Source organism: Salvelinus alpinus, chromosome 23, assembly GCF_045679555.1.
Source record: "Salvelinus alpinus chromosome 23, SLU_Salpinus.1, whole genome shotgun sequence".
Classification (NCBI taxonomy): Eukaryota; Metazoa; Chordata; class Actinopteri; order Salmoniformes; family Salmonidae; genus Salvelinus; species Salvelinus alpinus.
This window is the reverse complement of record NC_092108.1, coordinates 3,547,948-3,560,620: the sequence shown is the minus strand read 5'-3', so window position 1 is coordinate 3,560,620 and position 12,673 is coordinate 3,547,948. Positions and strand designations below refer to the sequence as shown.

The 12,673-nt window shown below is 49.8% G+C and overlaps 1 protein-coding gene across 7 annotated transcripts in view; it reads right to left on the bottom strand.

The window, feature by feature from the left end:
• Window positions 1–12,673, bottom strand: part of LOC139550080 (zinc finger FYVE domain-containing protein 9-like) — a 60,198-nt gene that overhangs the window by 43,911 nt on the left and 3,614 nt on the right. For all 7 annotated transcript variants that reach the window (XM_071360695.1, XM_071360693.1, XM_071360692.1 and 4 more), the window contains exons 2-3: window positions 3,901–4,011; window positions 3,413–3,520 (exon numbers count right to left, since the gene is read on the bottom strand). In XM_071360695.1, the coding sequence (XP_071216796.1) occupies window positions 3,413–3,482 (70 nt within the window). In that variant the 5' untranslated portion in view covers window positions 3,483–3,520; window positions 3,901–4,011. The remainder of the gene's footprint in view (window positions 1–3,412; window positions 3,521–3,900; window positions 4,012–12,673) is intronic.

The window sequence follows — 12,673 nt, the reverse complement described above, 5'->3', positions numbered from 1 at the left end:
TCACTGTGAGGTCTACTACACCTGTTGTATTCAGCATTTCACTGTGAGGTCTACTACACCTGTTGTATTCAGCATTTCACTGTGAGGTCTACTACACCTGTTGTATTCAGCATTTCACTGTGAGGTCTACTACACCTGTTGTATTCAGCATTTCACTGTGAGGTCTACTACACCTGTTGTATTCAACATTTCACTGTAAAGTCTACTACACCTGTTGTATTCAGCATTTCACTGTGAGGTCTACTACACCTGTTGTATTCAGCATTTCACTGTGAGGTCTACTACACCTGTTGTATTCAGCATTTCACTGTGAGGTCTACTACACCTGTTGTATTCAGCATTTCACTGTGAGGTCTACTACATCTGTTGTATTCAGCATTTCACTGTGAGGTCTACTACACCTGTTGTATTCAGCATTTCACTGTGAGGTCTACTACACCTGTTGTATTCAGCATTTCACTGTGAGGTCTACTACACCTGTTGTATTCAGCATTTCACTGTGAGGTCTACTACACCTGTTGTATTCAGCATTTCACTGTGAGGTCTACTACACCTGTTGTATTCAGCATTTCACTGTAAGGTCTACCTACACCTGTTGTATTCAGCATTTCACTGTGAGGTCTACTACACCTGTTGTATTCAGCATTTCACTGTGAGGTCTACTACACCTGTTGTATTCAGAATTTCACTGTGAGGTCTACTACACCTGTTGTATTCAGCATTTCACTGTGAGGTCTACTACACCTGTTGTATTCAGCATTTCACTGTGAGGTCTACTACACCTGTTGTATTCAGCATTTCACTGTGAGGTCTACTACACCTGTTGTATTCAACATTTCACTGTAAAGTCTACTACACCTGTTGTATTCAACATTTCACTGTAAAGTCTACTACACCTGTTGTATTCAGCATTTCACTGTGAGGTCTACTACACCTGTTGTATTCAACATTTCACTGTAAAGTCTACTACACCTGTTGTATTCAACATTTCACTGTAAAGTCTACTACACCTGTTGTATTCAGCATTTCACTGTGAGGTCTACTACACCTGTTGTATTCAGCATTTCACTGTAAGGTCTACTACACCTGTTGTATTCAGCATTTCACTGTAAGGTCTACTACACCTGTTGTATTCAGCATTTCACTGTAAGGTCTACTACACCTGTTGTATTCAGCATTTCACTGTAAGGTCTACTACACCTGTTGTATTCAGCATTTCACTGTGGTCTACTACACCTGTTGTATTCAGCATTTCACTGTGAGGTCTACTACACCTGTTGTATTCAGCATTTCACTGTAAGGTCTACTACACCTGTTGTATTCAGCATTTCACTGTAAGTCTACTACACCTGTTGTATTCAGCATTTCACTGTAAGGTCTACTACACCTGTTGTATTCAGCATTTCACTGTAAGGTCTACTACACCTGTTGTATTCAGCATTTCACTGTAAGGTCTACTACACCTGTTGTATTCAGCATTTCACTGTGAGGTCTACTACACCTGTTGTATTCAGCATTTCACTGTGAGGTCTACTACACCTGTTGTATTCAGCATTTCACTGTGAGGTCTACTACACCTGTTGTATTCAGCATTTCACTGTGAGGTCTACTACACCTGTTGTATTCAGCATTTCACTGTGAGGTCTACTACACCTGTTGTATTCAGCATTTCACTGTGAGGTCTACTACACCTGTTGTATTCAGCATTTCACTGTGAGGTCTACTACACCTGTTGTATTCAGCATTTCACTGTGAGGTCTACTACACCTGTTGTATTCAGCATTTCACTGTAAGGTCTACCTACACCTGTTGTATTCAGCATTTCACTGTGAGGTCTACTACACCTGTTGTATTCAGCATTTCACTGTGAGGTCTACTACACCTGTTGTATTCAGAATTTCACTGTGAGGTCTACTACACCTGTTGTATTCAGCATTTCACTGTGAGGTCTACTACACCTGTTGTATTCAGCATTTCACTGTGAGGTCTACCTACACCTGTTGTATTCAGCATTTCACTGTGAGGTCTACTACACCTGTTGTATTCAACATTTCACTGTAAAGTCTACTACACCTGTTGTATTCAACATTTCACTGTAAAGTCTACTACACCTGTTGTATTCAGCATTTCACTGTGAGGTCTACTACACCTGTTGTATTCAACATTTCACTGTAAAGTCTACTACACCTGTTGTATTCAACATTTCACTGTAAAGTCTACTACACCTGTTGTATTCAGCATTTCACTGTGAGGTCTACTACACCTGTTGTATTCAGCATTTCACTGAGGTCTACTACACCTGTTGTATTCAGCATTTCACTGTGAGGTCTACTACACCTGTTGTATTCAGCATTTCACTGTAAGGTCTACTACACCTGTTGTATTCAGCATTTCACTGTAAGGTCTACTACACCTGTTGTATTCAGCATTTCACTGTAAGGTCTACTACACCTGTTGTATTCAGCATTTCACTGTAAGGTCTACTACACCTGTTGTATTCAGCATTTCACTGTGGTCTACTACACCTGTTGTATTCAGCATTTCACTGTGAGGTCTACTACACCTGTTGTATTCAGCATTTCACTGTAAGGTCTACTACACCTGTTGTATTCAGCATTTCACTGTAAGTCTACTACACCTGTTGTATTCAGCATTTCACTGTAAGGTCTACTACACCTGTTGTATTCAGCATTTCACTGTAAGGTCTACTACACCTGTTGTATTCAGCATTTCACTGTAAGGTCTACTACACCTGTTGTATTCAGCATTTCACTGTGAGGTCTACTACACCTGTTGTATTCAGCATTTCACTGTGAGGTCTACTACACCTGTTGTATTCAACATTTCACTGTAAAGTCTACTACACCTGTTGTATTCAACATTTCACTGTAAAGTCTACTACACCTGTTGTAGTCAGCATTTCACTGTGAGGTCTACTACACCTGTTGTATTCAGCATTTCACTGTGAAGTCTACTACACCTGTTGTATTCAGCATTTCACTGTTAAGTCTACTACACCTGTTGTATTCATGTGACAAATAAAAGTTTGATTTGATGAGAAACGGGATGTGGCAGTTCCACCACTAAGGACTCCAGATTCAACACCGTTTAAAAATGAACAACGATATGAACGGCCCACACTTAAACACGGACAAGTGCTCACACACACACACACACCCCTCAACCAAATATATATGACACCAATTACCCATAACCCTGAGGGAGAGGCTGATCCTATTCTCTGTATTCCCTCTCCACCGTTACCCTCCTTTAATAACCAGATAATATGTCCTATAAAAACTCACTCTGGAGAGAAGAGGAGAATCAAAGCTCAGCCCAGAAACAGTACACCTGAAGGCTTGATTGACAAGTGGCTAATTGGTTAATTGGTTAATTGGTTAATTGGTCTCACCTTGATTCTGTTCAAAGTCGTCCAGCACCTTGTCCAGGTTGAAGGCCTCTGCCTGGAAGTAATTCTCCATGGGTCAGGTAACTCCACCCTGACACAAGCTGCAGGAACCTGTTAACGCCACAGGGTTAACAACATTGACATCAGTATTGACTCTCCCTCCCCCCCCCAAGAAGTCCTCTCTAGTAGCAGTCCCATGTACTCTCTTCTCCGCAGGCTACTGTCAGCCACCCTCCATTCCCTCTCTCCCCCCCTGCCCAGAGGTAGTCTTCAGCAGCAGTCCCAGGTAGTCTCTACTCTGTAGGCTTCTCTCCCTTCCTTCCCCCCCCCCCCCCACAGGTGGTCTTCAGCAGCAATCCCAGGTAGTCTCTACTGTGTAGGCTTCTCTCCCTTCCTTCCCCCTCACCTGCCTCCCCCCCCACAGGTGGTCTTCAGCAGCAGTCCCAGGTAGTCTCTACTGTGTAGGCTTCTCTCCCTTCCTTCCCCCTCACCTGCCCAAAGGTCCTCTCCTGTCGCAGTCCCAGGTAGCCGTTCTCTCTCTGAGACTTCTCTCTCCCAGCCTCACTTCCTCATCCAGTCTGGCCAGCGCCAAGCGCCCATACCTGCAACGACAAATACATGTCACACTCGAGTTCATCAAGAAATGGCCCGTAGTTTGTGTCCATTTACATCCCCTGCATCTCTCACGAAGCGTGCACACTTCAGGGAGAAGTGGTAGGGAACGAGTGCACACTTGAGGGAGAAGTGGTAGTGAACGAGTGCACACTTCAGGGAGAAGTGGTAGTGAACGAGTGCACACTTCAGGGAGAAGTGGTAGTGAGAGAAATAGGAGAACAGTAGAGCTGGACTACAGTAACACAGCCAATAGGAGCTGGACTACAGTAACACAGCCAATAGGAGCTGGACTACAGTAACACTCCTGGCCAGTTTTGTTGCTGACCTCAGGAGATCATGGAGTAAAACCTGCACTGTTTCAACTTCAGGGTCGTGACAGTATAAACAAGGACAATAAAACAGAGGAGAGACCAGGCTTTACACCAGGGACCGGTGACTGCCTCACAAAAAGGAGCCGACTCCACACATTTTTCGCTTGGTTTGAGATGCAAGCTCCCCGCCCCTCCACACACTGCAAGGTGGAAGACACAGGAGGTCGCTAGTAGAAAAAGCTGCTGGAGATGTACAGTATATGGTAAGGGTTGGCCCGCCCCATCCTGCGTCTCAGGGCAGTGACAGAGCAGGGTTGGCCTGCTCCATCCTGCGTCTCAGGGCAGTGACAGAGCAGGGTTGGCCTGCTTCATCCTGCGTCTCAGGGCAGTGACAGAGCAGGGTTGGCCCGCCCCATCCAGCGTCCCAGGGCAGTGACACAGCAGGGTTGGCCCGCTCCATCCAGCGTCCCAGGGCAGTGACACAGCAGGGTTGGCCCGCCCCATCCAGCGTCCCAGGGCAGTGACACAGCAGGGTTGGCCCGCTCCATCCTGCGTCTCAGGGCAGTGACACAGCAGGGTTGGCCCGCCCCATCCAGCGTCGCTGGACAGTGACACAGCAGATGAGGAATTGATGGTGATCATTGATGACGCAGAACAAAATAAGGATGACCTGGAATGAACCAACAAAATGACTCCACAACAACCAAACACCTAGACGGAACACTACTGTAATGTGCCTTCTTCCACCCAAATCAGCCAACCTGAATTATAGAATAAAATAACCAAAACAAAAATCACATGAATTATAGAAGAGCACCAAACTCAGAGGATGATTTAATTCCAGAGCCTAACGCTCCAGGTCCCGAGGCGTCTCCGGTAACGCTCCAGGTCCCGAGGCGTCTCCGGTAACGCTCCAGGTCCCGAGGCGTCTCCGGTAACGCTCCAGGTCCCCGAGGCGTCTCCGGTAACGCTCCAGGTCCCCGAGGCGTCTCCGGTAACGCTCCAGGTCCCCGAGGCGTCTCCGGTAACGCTCCAGGTCCCGAGGCGTCTCCGGTAACGCTCCAGGTCCCGAGGCGTCTCCGGTAACGCTGCAGGTCCCCGGGGCGTCTCCGGTAACGCTCCAGGTCCCCGAGGCGTCTCCGGTAACGCTCCAGGTCCCCGAGGCGTCTCCGGTAACGCTCCAGGTCCCGAGGCGTCTCCGGTAACGCTCCAGGTCCCCGAGGCGTCTCCGGTAACGCTCCAGGTCCCCGAGGCGTCTCCGGTAACGCTCCAGGTCCCCGAGGCGTCTCCGGTAACGCTCCAGGTCCCCGAGGCGTCTCCGGTAACGCTCCAGGTCCCGAGGCGTCTCGGGTAACGCTCCAGGTCCCGAGGCGTCTCGGGTAACGCTCCAGGTCCCGAGGCGTCTCGGGTAACGCTCCAGGTCCCGAGGCGTCTCCGGTAACGCTACAGGTCCTGAGGCGTCTCCGGTAACGCCAGGTCCCGATTACCTGTCCTACTTCCTCCCAAAGTGTGCACTTATTCACTTCCCCTTCACATATTTAAAAGGAAGTGACTGGTCTAGGAGGTGGACACTCCCACTAGCCCATGCCTTGCCCCACAACTCTAAAAGCATTGGATTGGTGGAGGAGCGAAGGAATACTTCTGGAGAAAGGAGCCATTATTGGGACACACCACCTTATGCCAGGAACAAATGACATCAAATTTTATTGGTCACATACACATGGTTAGCAGATGTTAATGCGAGTGTAGCGAAATGCTTGTAGAGTCTAAATTGAAGATACTCAGGTTAGGACACACCCCCTTAGGCCAGGAACAGCATCTGTGGGATATTAGAATCCTCATCTTAACCTTTTTCATCTTCAACCTCAAACGCAGTCAGGAAGAAGGGGCGATAGAGAACAAGTTGAGCAGGCGCCTGTCCTCACAGAGAAGGGTGTGTGTAGGATAGAGCACAGAACAGATGGAAGCAGGATGGAGGAAGGGGATGGATGGAAGAAGGGGCGATAGAGAACAAGTTGAGCAGGCGCCTGTCCTCACAGAGAAGGGTGTGTGTAGGATAGAGCACAGAACAGATGGAAGAAGGATGGAGGAAGGGGATGGATGGAAGAAGGGGCGATAGAGAACAAGTTGAGCAGGCGCCTGTCCTCACAGAGAAGGGTGTGTGGAGGATAGAGCACAGAACAGATGGAAGCAGGATGGAGGAAGGGGATGGATGGAAGATGGGGCGATAGAGAACAAGTTGAGCAGGCGCCTGTCCTCACAGAGAAGGGTGTGGGGAGGATAGAGCACAGAACAGATGGAAGATGGGGCGATAGAGAACAAGTTGAGCAGGCGCCTGTCCTCACAGAGAAGGGTGTGTGGAGGATAGAGCACAGAACAGATGGAAGATGGGGCGATAGAGAACAAGTTGAGCAGGCGCCTGTCCTCACAGAGAAGGGTGTGTGGAGGATAGAGCACAGAACAGATGGAAGATGGGGCGATAGAGAACAAGTTGAGCAGGCGCCTGTCCTCACAGAGAAGGGTGTGTGGAGGATAGAGCACAGAACAGATGGAAGATGGGGCGATAGAGAACAAGTTGAGCAGGCGCCTGTCCTCACAGAGAAGGGTGTGTGGAGGATAGAGCACAGAACAGATGGAAGCAGGATGGAGGAAGGGGATGGATGGAAGATGGGGCGATAGAGAACAAGTTGAGCAGGCGCCTGTCCTCACAGAGAAGGGTGTGTGGAGGATAGAGCACAGAACAGATGGAAGATGGGGCGATAGAGAACAAGTTGAGCAGGCGCCTGTCCTCACAGAGAAGGGTGTGTGGAGGATAGAGCACAGAACAGATGGAAGCAGGATGGAGGAAGGGGATGGATGGAAGATGGGGCGATAGAGAACAAGTTGAGCAGGCGCCTGTCCTCACAGAGAAGGGTGTGTGGAGGATAGAGCACAGAACAGATGGAAGATGGGGCGATAGAGAACAAGTTGAGCAGGCGCCTGTCCTCACAGAGAAGGGTGTGTGGAGGATAGAGCACAGAACAGATGGAAGCAGGATGGAGGAAGGGGATGGATGGAAGATGGGGCGATAGAGAACAAGTTGAGCAGGCGCCTGTCCTCACAGAGAAGGGTGTGTGGAGGATAGAGCACAGAACAGATGGAAGAAGGAAGGGGATGGATGGAAGATGGGGCGATAGAGAACAAGTTGAGCAGGCGCCTGTCCTCACAGAGAAGGGTGTGTGGAGGATAGAGCACAGAACAGATGGAAGCACAACTGACACATCAGACCATTTCATCAGTTCTTGAACAGCTTGTATGAAATGGATATGAACGTAGCTTGGTTTGGATGTGTTGACGGTGAAGTAGCTAGCCTATTTACGTAGCTTGGTTTGGATGTGTTGACGGTGAAGTAGCTAGCCTATTTACGTAGCTTGATTTGGATGTGTTGATGGTAAAGTAGCTAGCCTACTGCTATTTCTGTTAATTTCTAGGTCGACACAATGGTCGACACAATGCCGGTTAATTCAATGTCAAGCGGACAGGCTCCTGTCCTCACAGAGAAGTGTGTGTGGAGGTGCAGGAGGCTGTCTACATGGTTTGTAGCAGTGAGTATGTAGAATGATGCTAGTTACTATACCTACAGCCAACTACCTGACCTCATAACAGCAATGACTGGTCATCACCTAACACAAGGGTTAGGAGCCCTATTCCCTATTTAGTGCATAGGGCTCTAGTCTAAAGTAATGCACTATATAGGGAATAGGGCGCAATAGGGCTCTGGTCTAAAGTAGTGCACTATATAGGGAATAGGGTGCCATAGGGCTCTGGTCTAAAGTAGTGCACTATATAGGGAATAGGGTTCCATTAAGGACGTAAGAAAGCGTCTTTGTAAACATGACAGTGGACTACTAACACAGGCGTTAGGTAAAGTGGTGACGAGGCAATGACATACTGGGAGAAAAAAGTCAAACAAATTCTGCCCCCCCCCCCCCATAAGGTAGTCACTGCTCTGTGACCCCCCCCCCCCCCAATAATGTAGTCACTGCTCTGTGACTCCCCCCCCCCCCCCCCCCCCCCAATAATGTAGTCACTGCTCTGTGACCGCCACCCCCCCCCCAATAACGTAGTCACTGCTCTGTGACCCCCCCCCAAATAATGTAGTCACTGCTCTGTGACCCCCCCCCCAATAATGTAGTCACTGCTCTGTGACCTCCCCCCCTATAATGTAGTAACTGCTCTGTGACCCCGCCCCCCCCCAATAATGTAGTCACTGCTCTGTGACCCCCCCCCCAATAATGTAGTCACTGCTCTGTGACCCCCCCCCCAATAATGTAGTCACTGCTCTGTGACCCCCCCCCCCAATAATGTAGTCACTGCTCTGTGACCCCCCCCCCCCCCCCAATAATGTAGTCACTGCTCTGTGACCCCCCCCAAATAATGTAGTCACTGCTCTGTGACCCCCCCCCCCAATAATGTAGTCACTGCTCTGTGACCCCCCCCCAATAATGTAGTCACTGCTCTGTGACACCCACCCCCCCAAATAATGTAGTCACTGCTCTGTGACCCCCCCCCCCCCCCAAATAATGTAGTCACTGCTCATCATACTAACACAAGACAGACTACCCTTCCCTTGTTCTCTCTCTGTGTGATAACTACTAAGACAAGACATGAACAGAGGACTAAAGCCTGAGATTTAAATGCTGAGGAGACCGAAACGTGTGTGCGTGTGTGTGTGTGTGTGTGTGGCAGAGGTACAGAGAGGAAGGGCCGTCAGACTGTCACAGAAAGTGTCTCTTAACCTCCTTTCATCTTACACGTCAACTGCTATTCCCAGATTTCTCTGCTCTTTCTTCCCCCTCTCTCTCGGCTTTGATCTACATTTAAACACTAAGGGTGTGTCCCAAACGGCAGCCTTATTCCACATATATAGTGCACTACTATTGACCACAACCCATCATAAGTAGGGCACTATGAAGGGAATGAAGGTGCCATTTGGAACACATCCCCAGAGACAAACCTCAGTAGGAACAAGCTGCCTGTCGGCCTGCCATCAGAGGAGGAATACTGACTGAGAGCAGAGTGTAACCTACATCAGAGACAAACCCCAGTCGGAACAAGCTGCCTGTCGACCTGCCATCAGAGACAAACATCAGTCGGAACAAGCTGCCTGTCGGCCTGCCATCAGAGACAAACCTCAGTCGGAACAAGCTGCCTGTCGGCCTGCCATCAGAGACAAACCCCAGTCGGAACAAGCTGCCTGTCGGCCTGCCATCAGAGACAAACCCCAGTCGGAACAAGCTGCCTGTCGGCCTGCCATTAGAGACAAACCTCAGTTGGAACAAGCTGCCTGTCGGCCTGCCATCAGACAAACCCCAGTCGGAACAAGCTGCCTGTCGGCCTGCCATCAGAGGAGGAATACTTACTGAGAGCAGAGTGTAACCTACATCAGAGACAAACCTCAGTCGGAACAAGCTGCCTGTCGGCCTGCCATCAGAGGAGGAATACTTACTGAGAGCAGAGTGTAACCTACATCAGAGACAAACCCCAGTCGGAACAAGCTGCCTGTCGACCTGCCATCAGAGACAAACATCAGTCGGAACAAGCTGCCTGTCGGCCTGCCATCAGAGACAAACCTCAGTCGGAACAAGCTGCCTGTCGGCCTGCCATCAGAGACAAACCCCAGTCGGAACAAGCTGCCTGTCGGCCTGCCATCAGAGACAAACCCCAGTCGGAACAAGCTGCCTGTCGGCCTGCCATCAGAGGAGGAATACTTACTGAGAGCAGAGTGTAACCTACATCAGAGACAAACCCCAGTCGGAACAAGCTGCCTGTCGGCCTGCCATCAGAGACAAACCCCAGTCGGAACAAGCTGCCTGTCGGCCTGCCATCAGAGGAGGAATACTTACTGAGAGCAGAGTGTAACCTACATCAGAGACAAACCCCAGTCGGAACAAGCTGCCTGTCGGCCTGCCATCAGAGACAAACCTCAGTCGGAACAAGCTGCCTGTCATCAGAGACAAACCCCAGTCGGAACAAGCTGCCTGTCGGCCTGCCATCAGAGACAAACCCCAGTTGGAACAAGCTGCCTGTCGGCCTGCCATCAGAGACAAACCCCAGTCGGAACAAGCTGCCTGTCGGCCTGTTATCAGAGACAAACCCCAGTAGGAACAAGCTGCCTGTCGGCCTGCCATCAGAGGAGGAATACTTACTGAGAGCAGAGTGTAACCTACATCAGAGACAAACCCCAGTCGGAACAAGCTGCCTGTCGGCCTGCCATCAGAGACAAACCCCAGTCGGAACAAGCTGCCTGTCGGCCTGCCATCAGAGACAAACCTCAGTTGGAACAAGCTGCCTGTCGGCCTGCCATCAGAGACAAACCCCAGTCGGAACAAGCTGCCTGTCGGCCTGCCATCAGAGGAGGAATACTTACTGAGAGCAGAGTGTAACCTACATCAGAGACAAACCCCAGTCGGAACAAGCTGCCTGTCGGCCTGCCATCAGAGACAAACCCCAGTCGGAACAAGCTGCCTGTCGGCCTGTTATCAGAGACAAACCCCAGTCGGAACAAGCTGCCTGTCGGCCTGCCATCAGAGACAAACCCCAGTAGGAACAAGCTGCCTGTCGGCCTGCCATCAGAGGAGGAATACTTACTGAGAGCAGAGTGTAACCTACATCAGAGACAAACCCCAGTCGGAAACAAGCTGCCTGTCGGCCTGCCATCAGAGACAAACCCCAGTCGGAACAAGCTGCCTGTCGGCCTGCCATCAGAGGAGGAATACTTACTGAGAGCAGAGTGTAACCTACATCAGAGACAAACCCCAGTCGGAACAAGCTGCCTGTCGGCCTGCCATCAGAGACAAACCCCAGTCGGAACAAGCTGCCTGTCGGCCTGCCATCAGAGACAAACCCCAGTCGGAACAAGCTGCCTGTCGGCCTGCCATCAGAGACAAACCCCAGTCGGAACAAGCTGCCTGTCGGCCTGCCATCAGAGACAAACCCAGTCGGAACAAGCTGCCTGTCGGCCTGCCATCAGAGACAAACCCCAGTCGGAACAAGCTGCCTGTCGACCTGCCATCAGAGACAAACCCCAGTAGGAACAAGCTGCCTGTCGGCCTTCATGTTGTTAATCCCATGTCCAGATAAAGTGAAATATTATTTGTCCTAAAAAAAATGTATTTAATTTTTTTTTAATAACAATTCAAGCTTATCAGAAGACTTTGCATTAGTCATTCATTACAGCTGCAGTGCCGGTTGTCGTCATTCATTACAGCTGCAGTGCCGGTTGTCCTCATTCATTACAGCTGCAGTGCCGGTTGTCCTCATTCATTACAGCTGCAGTGCCGGTTGTCCTCATTCATTACAGCTGCAGTGCCGGTTGTCCTCATTCATTACAGCTGCAGTGCCGGTTGTCCTCATTCATTACAGCTGCAGAGCCGGTTGTCCTCATTCATTACAGCTGCAGAGCCGGTTGTCCTCATTCATTACAGCTGCAGTGCCGGTTGTATTCATTCATTACAGCTGCAGTGCCGGTTGTCCTCATTCATTACAGCTGCAGAGCCGGTTGTCCTCATTCATTACAGCTGCAGAGCCGGTTGTCCTCATTCATTACAGCTGCAGTGCCGGTTGTCCTCATTCATTACAGCTGCAGTGCCGGTTGTATCCATTCATTACAGCTGCAGTGCCGGTTGTCCTCATTCATTACAGCTGCAGAGCCGGTTGTCCTCATTCATTACAGCTGCAGTGCCGGTTGTATTCATTCATTACAGCTGCAGTGCCGGTTGTCCTCATTCATTACAGCTGCAGTGCCGGTTGTAGTCATTCATTACAGCTGCAGTGCCGGTTGTAGTCATTCATTACAGCTGCAGTGCCGGTTGTAGTCATTCATTACAGCTGCAGTGCCGGTTGTCCTCATTCATTACAGCTGCAGTGCCGGTTGTATTCATTCATTACAGCTGCAGAGCCGGTTGTAGTCATTCATTACAGCTGCAGTGCCGGTTGTATTCATTCATTACAGCTGCAGAGCCGGTTGTCCTCATTCATTACAGCTGCAGTGCCGGTTGTAGTCATTCATTACAGCTGCAGAGCCGGTTGTAGTCATTCATTACAGCTGCAGTGCCGGTTGTAGTCATTCATTACAGCTGCAGTGCCGGTTGTAGTCATTCATTACAGCTGCAGTGCCGGTTGTCCTCATTCATTACAGCTGCAGTGCCGGTTGTCCTCATTCATTACAGCTGCAGTGCCGGTTGTCCTCATTCATTACAGCTGCAGTGCCGGTTGTCCTCATTCATTACAGCTGCAGTGCCGGTTGTCCTCATTCATTACAGCTGCAGAGCCGGTTGTATTCATTCATTACAGCTGC